General features: G+C 42.1%; 1 protein-coding gene across 1 annotated transcript in view; it reads left to right on the top strand.

Annotated features, from left to right (window-relative positions):
• Window positions 1-5094: 5094 nt before the first annotated feature.
• RET (ret proto-oncogene) overlaps window positions 5095-15462 on the top strand; it is a 50349-nt gene continuing 39981 nt past the window's right edge. The window contains exon 1 of the mRNA XM_075257925.1: window positions 5095-5850. Within this exon, the coding sequence (XP_075114026.1) occupies window positions 5805-5850 (46 nt within the window). The 5' untranslated portion in view covers window positions 5095-5804. The remainder of the gene's footprint in view (window positions 5851-15462) is intronic.

Below are 15462 nucleotides of genomic sequence, written 5' to 3' on the forward strand. Positions count from 1 at the left end.
ATCGGATATGAAGATAACCACTAAAATGCATTAAAACTCAGTTCTTGCAACCTGCAGTATCGAACCATTGTCTTTTCTGTCTATAATATATGGTTAAGAGAACATCTTTTGTGGTTAGGAAGCAGGCTGTTAGCAAACTGATGAAATGAGTTTATCAAGGTAAAAAACGTCCTGGCAAGTCCGGGGGTGAAGAAGATCTGGATGTATGTTCTGCCGTGACTGTATAAATTATTCAGTAAATTGAATGGCAATCTTTAATCCTGTTTATTAAGCAAGGAACAGACTGGTGGATCATCTTCTGTCTGTGGGGCTTCTCCTACTCCATATGAGTCACTATGATGTCACCACTCACGGACAGGGTAGCACCAACATTAACCCTTTCATGCCTGGCTGGTTCCCTTGGACTTCATATAGAACACATGGAAAATTGAAACTCTCCATCACTGGTTGTTATTGTAAGTACGTGAAGAAGAATGAAAATCCAATCCAATATTCTAGGAAGACGTGGCACTGGTGTAGATGGTCAACGGTCACTGGTGAAACGGTCAACTTTACCAGAGTACAGCCACAAAGGAGGTTGAATGTTACGTGACACAGCAGAACAGTCTCCTTACAAGTCCAAACAACCAGATATCAATGGTGGCCATCCTCTGTCACAGCTCTCTCTACCACAATTCAACGGTGACACCGCTCAAAGGAAGGTCTAAGGTACTTCCTTCCTCAACAACCTCTCAGATTCTCTTGGCTATCGCTCCATATGGCATTCATCTTGACTCTTAGCTTCCTAGTTCTGCGACCTTGTAACAGAAGAATGATCTGATTTCGCTGTTTCTGGGTGTCTTAATACTCTTTCCACCAAGGATCAGGACAGCTGGCGTTTGGCTCTCCTACTGTGCTTCTTACGCTGGGTTCACACCAGCTCCCGAACTCCTAACTCTGCCAACAGAAGACGGAAACATGGCAGACTGTGTCCGGCCGTGAGTGCCAGTGAGCGTTTTGTGCTCTCTGCGGAAAATATATATATATTTTTTTTTAACTAGACACAAAGTCCTTCATGTCCAACTCTGTGTCCGGTTAAAAAAAAAGCGATTTCGCTGCGGAGAACACAAAACCCTCACTGGCGCTTACGGCCGGACACTTTCCAAACCCATTCAACCCATTTTCTGCCTGAAACTGGACAGGAGATGGAAACCTGCAAAACGGAGACTGGGGCGCAGATGTGAACGAGCCATTACTGTGTTGTGGCCAGAATAAGCATGCAGAGACTGGCAGTAGGACACTATCACCGGGCTCTTTATTTGAGGTAGTGTCAAGTACAGATACATTTCACAGCAGTTTGGCAGTAGTTTCACCACAGCTTGTTGAAATGCAAGCTGCATCAGTCTCAAGGCATGCAGGAATACAGCAGTGTCCCTGTTCACACAAGGGGTGCATGCCAAGCTCACATAGAGCTCGGCTTCTCAAGGCCATTACTTCAGTTCTCTCTGCTAGCCTTCAGCATGAGGTTGGGTCTACTGTTGGCCTGACTTCTGATCTACCATAGACACTATGTACAGAATACATCCCAGGAACCAGTCTCCTGAAAGTCACTGCAAAAAATTTTATTTAGTGAGTTCTTCCCACCCTGATGTGAAAGAAAATGCTAAGCCACACTGTGAGTAGCTTTTACCACCTACGGCACAACCTATAGGTGTAATTGTTCTGCCTGTCACAGGGAGACATGGGTACGAGGTTTCTCATGAGTTGACACTCCTGATCACAAAAAACTTTAGGTCTTCCCCTTAAGGCACAACTGTAGAAGGCAGTGGCTTCTAACACCTTACAACCTAAGGGCGGGTTCACATCTGCACCCGTCTCCACTTTGCAGGTTTCTGTCTTCCGCTCCAGAAACTGGATAGGAGATGGAAACCCGGCAATCATTTTTCAAACCCATTCTTTCGAATGGGTTTGCAAAGTGTCCGCCTGTGAGCGTCTTCTGGTCTCTGTGGCGAAACCGTTTTTTTTTTAACCGGACACAAAGTCGGACATGCAGGACTTTGTGTCCAGTTAAAAAAAACAGTTTTACCGCGGAGACCAGAAGACGCTCACGGCCAGACACCGACTGCCGGGTTTTCATCTCCTGTCAGCAGAAGACAGAAACCCACAAAGTGGAGACCGGACGCAGATGTGAATCTGCCCTTAGCAGTATTTCTCTTTCAAAGCTCTTTTGGATGATCTAGTGCTGTTATTCCATATTGGGAGAAACTTCCCCATCTCATTTCTTGATTAGGAGGCAAAAGTCTTCTCCAATCCCAAATGGTGGAGCATAAGCCACTTATTGCACAGTAGACATTATGGAGAATCCCCCAGCCAACAAGCATTATTTTCTTTTGGCATTGCTCTTAGGAGTAACAATGACATGAGCAGATGAGCTCTTTGGACAAACATCAGCACTTACCTCTTTGTAATAACAGCGATGCCTTCTTTGCTGCAAAGAGCTCATTTTCATACTATCAAACCAACCAAAAATGGGGCCCACTGAAAATGTCAATAAACTGCTTTGTATTAACATCAAACCGATCACTACCAAAATACCACAAAACAAAAGTAATATTAACCCATTAACTGCCATGATCCCCCCCCTTCATGAACACCATTTGTCACTGAGGAATAGAAATAGGACATAAATAGGATGTCGCCCGTGATAGTGCAGTTCCTAATTATTGAAAATTTTTGACAGTTAATGGGTTACAATATATGGGTTACACCATTATACATCCTATTAAAAATAACAAACATCAAACAATGAAAGGAGATATACCACACCCCACTAACCAGAGCTATAGGGTACGTATATATGGTGCTATAAATATATTAAATCCTAATAGTATAGTACTAATACAGAACTGCACATCCCTTAGTTACCATACATATACAACATGACCTATTGCAATCCATTCTCACTAGGGTTGAGCGATCGGGATCAGAAAAGATCGGATTCCGATCGTTGATCGAATAAATTTCACAATCGCGATTGAATTCTGATCCCAATCTTTTCCGGTAGGATTGAGGTCAGAGGTTATATCACGATCGGTTCAACCCTATTCATGCATATATCATGAATAGGGTTGAGCTATCGAGATTGGGAAAGATCGGATCTCGATCGGCGATTGAGCAAATTTCACGATCATGATCGGGATGTAATATAATAAGTATAATAAAAAGTAGTTGATGCTTGGAGGAAACCTCCGGCATATGTGGTCGCGAAATCTACAGTAAATGAATTTATACATACCTGGGATTACCACATCTATCCTAAGATAAATGGAAAATAATATAATGGCAGACCATGAGGCCATGTGGTCTAATCTGACGTCCATCTGGTATGTCTCTATTGGTATTACAGGTAATATTTAGTCTTACGTTTACTTGGTATCCATATGAATCCTTATCAAACCTCAGAATCTTTGGGTAGGAGCCAACTTATTTTATTCTTGATTCCAGTTTGGTAAATGTTACATAAGGGTCAGCCTTGTCCATGCTCCAGATGTACAACAAGAAGTCTCTCTTATCTTTCATCTACCAATGGCCTCCTCTAGTCATTTGTTCTTTCATTTGTCTTCCCTGAACCAATTTCTTGCATCCTTTTATCACCGAGAACTGATTTCCTCTTGTGGTTTACCACTTTCTTCATTTTCCTTCTCTTCTAATTTTTCTTCACATCCTGCAAATGCGGGTTCCTACTCTTTGAAAAAAAGTAATGTTCTTTGACATAATATAAGTCTAACCATTTATACAATGTGCATCGCAATATATAACTTCATTCATTAGGGCTTTGAGTATCATGGGGGTCCATTAGACAAGTTCACAAACGGAGAATATCTTTATACCCGCAGATCAGGAGGAATAGCAAAGCCAAGACTTTGGTTATTGGATATAGACGGCGTACTGGGCACCTTAAGTAATACACTGCTCGAATAACCTTCAAGGATCCCAATAGGTTCATGTGTGATCCTAAAAAGAAAAATTAAAAATGTATCATAATGTATATACTTGGACCCTTCGTTCTTCTGTTCTGGTTCCCTGTCAAGATGGTTGCAGAATTCTGCACATATAGCTGGCTCACTGCCCTGCCCTTGAATGGACCATGGATGAAGATGTTGATGTTGTCTCCATCTGAGTGTGAAGAAGAAGAAAGCAAAGTACATGTTCAGCTTCATCTGCAGGATTACTTTAACTTTTTTAGTCCTACGGAACGGGGCCCAAGGGGACAACCTTCACATCACTCCTCATTGAAACTTGGACATCCATGATCCTATCACTGGTTCCCCACTTAGTCCTCTTTGTGTAGATACATTGGACCCCTACTAACCACTGTAAACCAGAAAATGCTTTAACCCAGTTGGGTTCCTAATATAATTTGGTCCTTGTCAATTTGCTCAGACCAGGTTTTTGATGTCTACGTTCCATCTTCCTTCTTTGTATTCCCACCCTTTATGCTCCACACCACCTGGTTTAGCCATAAAAAACATGGAAATATAACCTTACTATAACCTCGTCCCTGCTTTAAATTTTGCAAGATCCCAACACATGTATTTTTAAGTAGTTTGGGGCCGTGTACAGAAGATTTCATACCTTTGGCTCAGACAATTGTTGCATATCAATGCACCACCTGTAGTTTCGCATAGGACTGCTGAATTTTGTGGGTCATCACAGTCACACTGCACAAATGACATGGAGTTCATGGTCACCTTTGTTATAATAAAAGATAATGGTGACTCCTTACTATTGGCTCTGTTTCCGCGTACAATTAAATTGTGTACAAGTTGTCAGCTTGCTCCACTACTTGTAGTCAGGTGCTGCCAGCATTCAGGGGGTTAACACCACAGCATTCAGGCAGCCTGCGGGTTTGGCTATGCATTTTCTGGCTGATTGGTTTTGATGATAGCTTTGTCTGTTCCTTCCTTTTGCCCTTTTAACTTCATCCCAGTACATATGTGAGTGTTTTCCCCAGCGCCTGCCCCTCCCCTGCCTGCTCCTGGCTGCAGTTTATTAATTAAGCTGGGTGTAGCTGAGTGCCCATTTGCTGCTGCCTTCATTAGTGCTCTGCTTGTCTAGGAGAACAGGATCCACCCAGAGGCATCACTTATTAGAAGGGAGGCAGAAGCCCTGGACCCAGGGTGCTATTCACACTACAGCATCCTCCTCCTCCTCCTCACCACTGACATTTGTACTTAGAAACATTCTTGCTGAGCTGTAACTCTAAGCAGCACTACAGGAGATTTTCTATATTAGTATCTCTTATTCCAGTAGGAGAGTGCCAAGAAGAGTGCCAGAGCTACCTAAGGGTTAAGGTGACATTGTCATCCGTAGAATGTTTCGGAGAATGTAAGAGATCTGGGGAGTGGACCTTGCCCCCCATCTGCATCAACTTTTCCTTCTTTGGATTTCATTGTCTTGTGATCAGTCTTGGACCTCAAGGAAGGGTTCTTGTAGCTCTTCCAGATCCATTTCCCAAAAGCAGACAGGCAGGAGCATGCAGCATGCTCAATGACCATCTCCAGTGCAGATCCATGCTGCATGCTGAACACTCTCCAGATTCGAAGCTGAGATGAAATAGCCAACCCCAGGATTGAGCTGGGCACTCGCACCTACACTGACAGCAACAGGACAGCATGGGGCAGTCTGGCTGAGGATTTACAAGCCCCTAAAAATCAAATTACTTGCTGTAGTCTCCTGCCAGACACGCCCTGGAGACACAAGAAGTGGATTATTGCAGAGGGACAACTTTCTACCTCCAGCGGTGAAGCCATTGCCAGCCCATCATGGCATCAGTCAGGTGGGCACTATGCATCCTTTGCCTCTTTCAAGGTAAGTTAGAACCTTGCTAGAACTAGGATGCATGACGTATCATTTCTTACCATTGATACTAATATTCCCCAAATTACCATATGCTGCAGTGCGTCGCATAGGCTTATTTCTTACTAAATCATATCTACACCCTAATGCCGATGTTAACCCCTGTATGTCCAACCGCTCCCGAGACTGGAAGTAATAAAATGGATCTGTTAATAGGAATCATCACCTTGTAGTCTGCAAACTTTTCATGGTGCAAAGTGACTCCTGTCTGAAAGTTGATATGTGACCTATAACACAAGCTAGGATGTATACAGTGACCTAAAACGGGTCATGTATAAAATCCACCTGTGCTATAATACTGTATAGATAACTCATATTCCGCACTATTAACTATTTCTATACAAACATCATCTGGTTACAATCCATGGTCGAGATTCATCTCGAATACAACTCGGCCGACTAACGAACACATTAAAGTTAATAATCGAAACGTAATAATTGCACAATGAAAAATGACAATAAATATAGAGTTCTTGCCAATGCAAAGTCACTAGGGCAGCTTTACTATTGCTATCTATTGCATAAGGCAGGCAGGTTGAAGATGCTGCAAATGTATCACAATCGTTTTGTTAAAAGTTAGGCACATTTTATTACTTATGGCAACCAAGAGGTGTCTTATCTTGGACCCTTAATTTGTGCTAGAACCCCCCCTCCCCCCCCCCCGCTTTATACCAATAATTTGGCGCAAATTCTAAGCCACACCCACTTTTAAGTAAAAAATGCATATGGTCATGGTTATTGGTGCAAAACGTAAATAAATCTGCCTAAAAGTGCACCCCAAACTGTCGCACCAAGTGTATAAGGTGCCCTATTATGTCCAGATTCGTCTACTTCTCTCTAGTGTTTTGGAAGTTTGATAAGAATCCAAGCAGCTGCTGTTTTGTGCAATGTAAATACGGTCTTGTCATATATTCTTATCACCATATGTCAGTGTTTGCTCATAAAGTCCAGGCACGGGGATGCAAATCAGAGCTGTTTAATACACCGTTACAGGACGTATAGATGTAGCAGAGCTGACTGCGTTGCAGGGCGCACTCCTAGAACTGTGCAGGATAAAATAAGACAATATGACAGATTGTCCTTCGTCAGGAGAGGAATTCTGCACTGCTATAATCCAGTTTTCCAAAACTTTTAGATTCTGTTGTTGCATAGATCTGTTGTTTTGATACGTGGGAGAACGAATAGAAACAACACAGGTAGAAGTTATGAGATTGTTGCTTTTGGCTCAGTTACTTTCTTGCTTAAAGCAATGTGACAGATTTATGAAGAAGAGACTGTCGGGAGAATTGGAAGCCGTGATGGATGGGAAACATTGATTAAAAAATCACAGCAAAAAAATTTTAATCGCTTACGACTATGAAGCGGTGAACCCGGAAAAAAAAAAAATCACTTTTATATTTAACGGGGGAAAAAATTGCAAATAATGTCTGTCCCTTTAAGAGTGTTGCCAAAACAATGTGAAGTCTCAAGTTGCCTGTTTGCCTATGGTGAGGGATATAGCTATAGGGTGTTCAGTTGTCATTGTCACATTATAAAAGACACTTGGTGCTGGTGTTAAGGGACTATAATAAATTTTGCTAATTTGCATGTGCATTATATTAGTTTCCTAAAACCACCACTTATATACAGTATTGAGCATCAAACACTATTTAGTAGATATGGCCACTTGTAAAAAATCGTTCCGAGCCCAGTCTATCTGTGATGTGACTTTCATTTTACCCTGCCTCATGAGTAATTTTACGGTCAGAAATTAATTTTATGTTCCCTGGAAAGAGACTTGTGTCCACTTCCTGCTGCAAATGTTCATTACACCAGTGATTTCATTAAAGAGGCTCTTTATTGTCCTGCAGCCAATGGAGTGACCACTGACATCGGAGCAGTCACCGAAACGCGCAGCACAAAAAAATGCAGAAAAACAGCGTAGCGTGCAGTTCAGCAGCCGACTGGAACTAAATCAAGGATACAAAATGCACTATAGCTAGGTTAACCCTTTAAACTGAAACTCTCTCCATGCTAAATGAGACCTTTTTTTCAGTAAACTTTGATTAATCTAATACAAATTACCAGAAAGGTACAAGATTGTCAAACATTCCAGGGGAAAAGTTCAGAAAAATTAGGAAATCTACAATGATTTTGCAAAATATCATAAAATCATGAAATGAGATAATCCAGAATCTTCCAGCACATGCAGATTTTCCACCTATTATGGTGGCAGCAAAGTCGATCAGCAAATCTCATCCACAACCTGGGCAGAAATCTGCAGCCTAAATGAACTTGCAGAGAAGATTGTCGATGAACGGCGTGTTAATTTCTAAAGCAGAATTTCACGGCAAATGTCACCCTATTCTTTGCAAAGCTGCAATTATTACGCTTTCATTTCTGCTTAAAACATCATTGGGTGCAGTTTTTGCTGCTATAAGGTTTTGTGGACACAACACAAGGGTAGAGGAGACATCTCAGATGGCAGGATGGTCTCTTGTATGCCAAAGTATCTAAAGTTAAAGTAAATCTGAATGAATTTGTTACTGATACCTGCATAGGCAGTATATCATATGTATGGTGTGTGCCGGACACTGGATTGTACTGTAATATTATTACCAATCTGCAGGATGAGCCGCCTTTCTTTCTAGAGTGTTTAACCCTTTCCCACTTGTGTGGTGATGTCGCGCATGCGTCGCCTTATTCTTGTCGATGACACACACAGGACGTCTCTGTATGAATCATTTACAGGCACTAAGAGATAAAGTTATTGTTTTACAGTAAACGCCCACAAACCGGGAATGATCAGCAGCTGGGGACATGTCATACAGGTGCACATGGCTCTTACTGTGTCACAAGCCTACTTTAATGAGATTATGTGATAGTTATGATGCCTTATTTTAATAGTCATTGACTACAACTATTAACTTTCTGGTGCAGGGTGACATAGCCACTTAGGATGAAGAAGGTCTTGCCTGTATTTCCTTTTATCTCCTTTGCGTTCCTTTCCCATAACCCTGATAATAGGAGCCGAGTTGAGGTTAACTAGCCCTATACTAAGTACAGTTATCCACAAGTCTATCCTCATGTATCTGCGCAGCGTAGACTTGTAGGACTGAACTAGTTACTATGTTTCTGTTCTTGTTAGGATCTGTAATACTAAGTCTATGTTGTTCCCTTGGCATAATGAATGGCAAAAAACCCATAAAACTAGTTAAACAACATAAAAATGCCAACCCACTAAGCCATGCTATCTTGTGCACTGGCACATTTCTGTACGGACATGCTCTTTACATTGTGGTTCTGAATAGAGCTGGAAATAACTAATGCAAGTTGATCTTTCATCCACTTTATGGAGATTTTCCATCCTCCACCCAAATCTACTGTAATCTTCGAATTTTTAGATGTCAAGATAGGACTCCTTTACTGGCTGTATGGAACATGATCTACCCTATAATCTTCATAGACTTGTAATTAGGATTGAGCGATCGGGAAAGATCGGATCCCGATCGGCGATCGAGCAAATTTCACGATCGGGATCGGCTGGAAAATGATCGAAAATCGGATTTGAAAAATTATCCTGAAATCTCAAGATCGGCTCAACTCTATTCATGTATATATCATAAATAGGGTTAAGCAATTGGGGTCGGGAAAGATCGGATTCCGATCGGTGATCGAGCAAGTTTCACGATCGTGAGCGGCTGGAAAATTATTGAAAATCGGATTTTAAAAACGATCCTGAAATCTCAAGATCGGCTTAACCCTACTTGTAATCCCTTTACATTTAGAAAAGGGAGTATTCCCATACATAGAGGAAAGGGCCATCCAGGGCAATGCACCCTACTGGGGGGGAGGGTGTCTTCTGGGGTGCAGATATATGAAGGGGTTGTACTCAGACACGTGAGGGTGCACATATGCCCTCCTGCCACTGGTTTTAAGTTATTACCCAGGATGTCATGATATGGAGGAAGCAGACAAGAGGAGCTCTGAAATAGGGGTTTTGAAAGGAGTTAAGCAGCCTATATCCATGTACAAAATCCTTTTGCGGCTGAAGATCCCTTTAAGGTGTCATGTCCAATGAAACAGCATATGTTTTTTTGTTTTAGTTTTTTTAAACAGTGATGAATCTTTGTGTCCAACGCCAATCTCGTGTGCCAAATGTCTTGTAATCATTCCTTGTCTTAGCATCTGTTGTGATATCAGAAAAGTAGCTATCCTTGTACAGATGCGTTTAGATGTCAGATCTATAGACCATGCTATCCTTCTTAGGATACAGATGATGGATAGACCTGGGGTGATTGATGACCTAGTTTTCAGGTCTATAATAAACTTTATTTGGCACAGAGAGGTGTGAGTGCTCTGGAGATTTATTCTCCGTACTAGACAACATACAAACAGTTCATTACTTGTTCCTGTTCTTTATGCAACCTCTAATATTATTCATTCTACCAAGGGTCTTAAAGTTTCCCAAGAAGCTTCATTAGCCATAAACTAAAGACTTGTTTGTACAAAGCTATTCCTTCTGCGTGCACCATGCACAAGCATGCTTGGCTTGGTAGAGTGTGTATGTACTGTATAAGAGGAGAGGAAAATAAGCCTGCCTGACTCCACTGAGAGCAAAAGAATTAGGTGTTGAGATTCAACATGGCTGAACATTTTCATTATCTAACAAGGACAACAACTCTGCACACACAGCCAACCTCCATATCAGAAAGGATTCTTTACAGTAAAAGTCATGGCAAATACAATGTCAGCTTTTAATGAAAGATCTAGACCAGTGATGACGAACCTTTTAGAGATCGAGTGCCCAAACTGCATCCCAAAACCCACTAAATTATTGCAAAGTGCCAACACGTCAATTTAACCTTAATACTGTGCGGATCCACAAGTGCGGACAATTACGGACCCGCAAAATACAGTCGTGTGAATGTGTCTTTACAGAGCTTTTAATTATAGAAACAATTTTGTACCGCATTTGGTATAATTCTGAATGATTAATGTTCACTATTTACATCGCACAGATCTGTTTTAAAGTCACCGTGCAATGTTATTATGGCCTATAATAATATCACATCTCTGCTATATAACTGATACTGTGTGATATAAATAGTGAAGGGTCCCCCACAGTACATTTTGCCCCACAGTGGCCCCCACACAGTACAGTCTGCTCCACAGTGGCCCCCACACAGTACAATCTGCTCCACAGTGGCCCCCACACAGTACAATCTGCTCCACAGTGGCCCCCCACACAGTACAGTCTGCTCCACAGTGGCCCCCACACAGTACAATCTGCTCCACAGTGGCCCCCACACAGTACAGTCTGCTCCACAGTGGCCCCCACACAGTACAATCTGCTCCACAGTGGCCCCCACACAGTACAATCTGCTCCACAGTGGCCCCCACACAGTACAGTCTGCTCCACAGTAGCCATCCACACAGTACAGACTGCTCCAGAGTGGCCCTCACACATTACAATCTGCCGCACAGTGGCCCCCACACAGTACAGTCTGCTCCAAAGTGGCCCCCACACAGTACAATCTGCTGCACAGTGGTCCCCACACAATATAATCTGCTCCACAGTGGTCCCCACATAGTACAATCTGCTGCACAGTAGCCCCCACATAGTACAATCTGCTGCACAGTGGCCCCCACACAGTACAGTCTGCTTCAAAGAGGCCCCCACACAGTATGATCTGTGCCACAAATGGATGCCCACAGAGAGGGCTCCGAGTGCCACCTCTGGCACCCGTGCCACAGGTTCACCATCAAGGATCTAGAGCTTTATCTTACACCCAGTGACTTAGAGATGTAATGAATAGAGATGAGTGAACACTATTCGAAACAGCCGTTTCGAATAGCACGCTCCCATAGAAATAGTGTTCGCTCATCTCTAGTAATGAATGAACTACAGTAGCGATGGACAAGGTTTAGTTAATGAAAGGAAAGTATCCGACTATTGTTGTAAAAGAAATGTAGTTTCCATTTGACCCAAACATGGCTATTGTCAGCCAGGATTACATGGCTAGGTCATGCCTGATCTTGATGGACACGTCTTTGTTCTTTGTAATAAAACCCGTAGTTATATCTGTAAAGTTTGCACCGGTAACACCGTACAGTCGTGGTGGAGAGGATCAGTGAATGAATACAGTGATAAGACTCTGATTCTTCCGTTGCCGTTATTTTCTTCCAGCGGGGCACGTGTAGGTCTGGGACTCAGAAAATCTCTTTTTAATAGGCAAACTTCCAGGAAAAACAAGCTGCCATTGTGTGAGCAGCAGGCCAGGCACAAAGCAAGCAGGTGGGAAGCAGGTGCAGCTTGTCTTAAATAAACAAGGCTCTGTATAGCTTGCAGGTAAAGGTGGGGTAGATATAGTATACGCAGCCGGTAGTCACTGGGTATATCGCACACCATAGTCCTTAATTGGTCTGAGATTTGTTACTGTGTACTTACTATAGGCCTTCAGGTTTAGGATCAAATGATAACATGGGAGCTTATTAGGATATATGGTAGTAACGCTGGCTTGGCATATGTATAGAAAAAATAACTTTATCCTCTCAAAACACAAAGGAGCACTCCCTTGAAAAAGAAAAGTTTAATCTGCAGAGCTGACAAGGCTTCTTCACTGCAAGGATTATGAATCTGTGGAATAGCCTACCCCAGTAGCTGTCACAGCAGCAACATCCATCCGCTTCAAAAAGGTCTATACGCATTTTTAGAGAAAAATTGCAATGATGCTTATGGAAATTTTTTCAACCGTACTAACTAGATATATATGTAAAAAAAAAAGAAAAAGTTGCAGGATTTTCAGTTTTCCATGAAGAAACATGGAGGATTAATGGCTTCGAATGGAAAGCTGTGATTCATATCCAATGAAAAGCTCGCTCTCATTCATTTCCATGATAAGTTACTATATTTGCTCATTTATGTCTGCAGTACACCTCCCACATAAGAATGGATATTGGATTCCAGTATCGGTGGATATCAGTAGAAAATCTAAGGAGAACACGAGTTTTTAGTTTAGTTAGAGAAGTAGCAATGAAGGGGAATTAATCATAGAGATGCCATTGGTGCGTTGCCTGAGAATCCGAAGAAATGGCTGAATTTTCTGGAGGGAGTTGCAGAGTGTTACTCATTTCTCCCTGAAGCTGAGTTCACACAGGGTACTTTGGTCCAGAAAATGAGGCTAGTCGGTCCAAAAAATGGGTAGTCGGGACTGGATGCTGGTGCAGTGTATCGGCATCCAGTGGCGCACTCCGCTCTGGATTAGGCCCAATGAATGTGCCTAGTCGGGAGGAGGGAGTGTCGCCTCGCGAATCCGCCTGAAGAATGAGCATGTCAGTTCTTTTTTCCAGGAGCCGGAGCAAACGGTTCCCGGAAAAAAGATCTGACCGGCTCCCATTGATTTCAATGAGAGCCGTCTTTTTGGTTAGGATTTTGAGGCGAATTTGTCCTCAAAATCCTGACCAAAAAACTCTGTGTGAACCTGGTCTAAAGCTGGGTTAACTTCTGCATCCGTTGGAGACTCTGCCTCTTTCAGTTTCAAAATGGCAGACAATAGTCAAGGAGGCCCGCTGGTCTCCATGTGTAACTGCTGTTGTAGTGGTCTGGCACTCTGTCATTTGGGTCCCCCGACACTCCTGAATAATGGAGAGATTGCCACTAGTGCAAACCTAGCATTAACATTCACTATAGGACAAATACAGTACAGGATGGTCTGAGTCCACCAGAGCAAGAGTTTTAGCGTTTCGTTCTGGTCTTTAGCATAAGAGTTCCCCTTCTTTCAATGATAGGAAACACAACGTAAGGTTGTCATAACAAAATAGCAAAATTTCTTAGGCTAGTTTCATGTGGCCGTATTCAGGCTACATAAATGGTTTAAGAACTTTTTAGAATGTTGCGCATGTTTTCTAATCCCATAACAAATGGACATAAAAAATAACAAAAATGTGCATAATTTCCAACAATAACCTAAATATTACTTACAATAAGCGCTCTAAAGAGTTTATATATTGCTCGTCTACCAAAAAAACCTTGATAGTTAATCCAGGAGTAAAACATGGCTCCATTCAGTCTATGGCCTAAAGACAATGGGAAGGAAAGTGAAGGAGAAATAGACCGAGAACACAAGAAAATAAAATGTCTGGAAGGATAATCTAGAATTTACCGGAAGAAACAAACCTTTGCATTTTTGATGTATAAATGAGTAAATTTCTCCAAGACATCTTGGGTTTGGGGTGGCAGTGACTATTGTTTGGGATTTGCTTTTTGCTTTTGTAGTTTGGTGTGGATGACATAAATAACATGAAACTATCCCCGTTCCAGTAAATGGCCTGTCTAATTTCACTAAACCTGTTTAAGGTCCCACAGGAGAAGATGAAATGGTGACAGAGGGAATCCAGCTGGTGGAACTTGTGTCGAGCTATTAACTGGAATTAGGTCCATCCTTTGTTTTGTGGTCAATTACTGTAATGCACAATGCTTCTATACGTCACTGTGGACCCCTTTATGTAGAAATGGTCAGTCCAGACCTCATTTTGTATAAGTAAAGACCTCTGCCTTTAGAAGTGGAGCTCCAGGTTGGATCTCAACATTTAGATTAATAATCCTACACCAGGAAATTGCTATTATGACCCCGGTTGAGCTTCATTTTAAGGAAATGTGTAATTATTCTTTTTCATATATTATTCACTCTGAGGAGCAGCTTGAAGTTCCTGGGCCCCAATGCAAAAACTGTACCTACCTTAGAACAATGTATTTTATGTTACAGAAGACTTTTTGGGGCCCACTCATTGTCCAGGGCTTGGTGGAGGTGGAACCACAATACTAGACTTGGAGAGTGATGTGAAGCAGCTAGTGAAGAAGGAGGAATAGCCGAGTGTTAGGAGGTTTCAGGCTCAGAATAAGACTGTTAATAGACTGGCAGTAGCCTTATGGTCCATTTGCAGTGGAACCCACATATTTGGAGACTACGTATTTGTCATATAATCCCCTAGCTCAAAGAACGAAAGACCTTAGAAATTGGGCAGTCATGGTAAGAGTGTATTGACTGTCTGTTTTTCGTTCCTTGACAAGAAACAGAAGATCAGATTAAGCAATAAAGATTGACACATTCTATGATGAACCAAATTGGATTCCATTGACGTGTCTTGTTATCCATTGGGCATCCTTTGTTTTCTATGTTTACAAAAAAGTTGGGCTTGCAGATTTTTGACAGACCCTGTTGCAGATGTGAATGAACCCTTAGAGGCAGCAAGACTACTGGGTAAGCTTATCTATAGAGGAGACAAGCAAATATAAGGAGGTACCCGACTGTGAAGACTGTTTTATATGTTACATAGACTTCTATGAGCTTTACTATAGGAATCCAGTTCAGAGATTTATGCTATAGCCGTGTTAAAGAATCTGTTTCATTGGTTGTGGGTGTTGGATACAATACTGACAATGCAGTAACGTTCCATAAAGTTACAGCCTTCCTGCAAACAAATTTTATGAGAGGTTCCCATTAGCATTGGTCTGGTCCGTTGGTGGGCCAGAACAATAAATAGGTGGACCACTACAATAGCAGTCACTTAAGGAGCCTGGCG

This window comes from Leptodactylus fuscus, chromosome 10 (assembly GCF_031893055.1).
Source record: "Leptodactylus fuscus isolate aLepFus1 chromosome 10, aLepFus1.hap2, whole genome shotgun sequence".
NCBI classification, from domain to species: Eukaryota; Metazoa; Chordata; class Amphibia; order Anura; family Leptodactylidae; genus Leptodactylus; species Leptodactylus fuscus.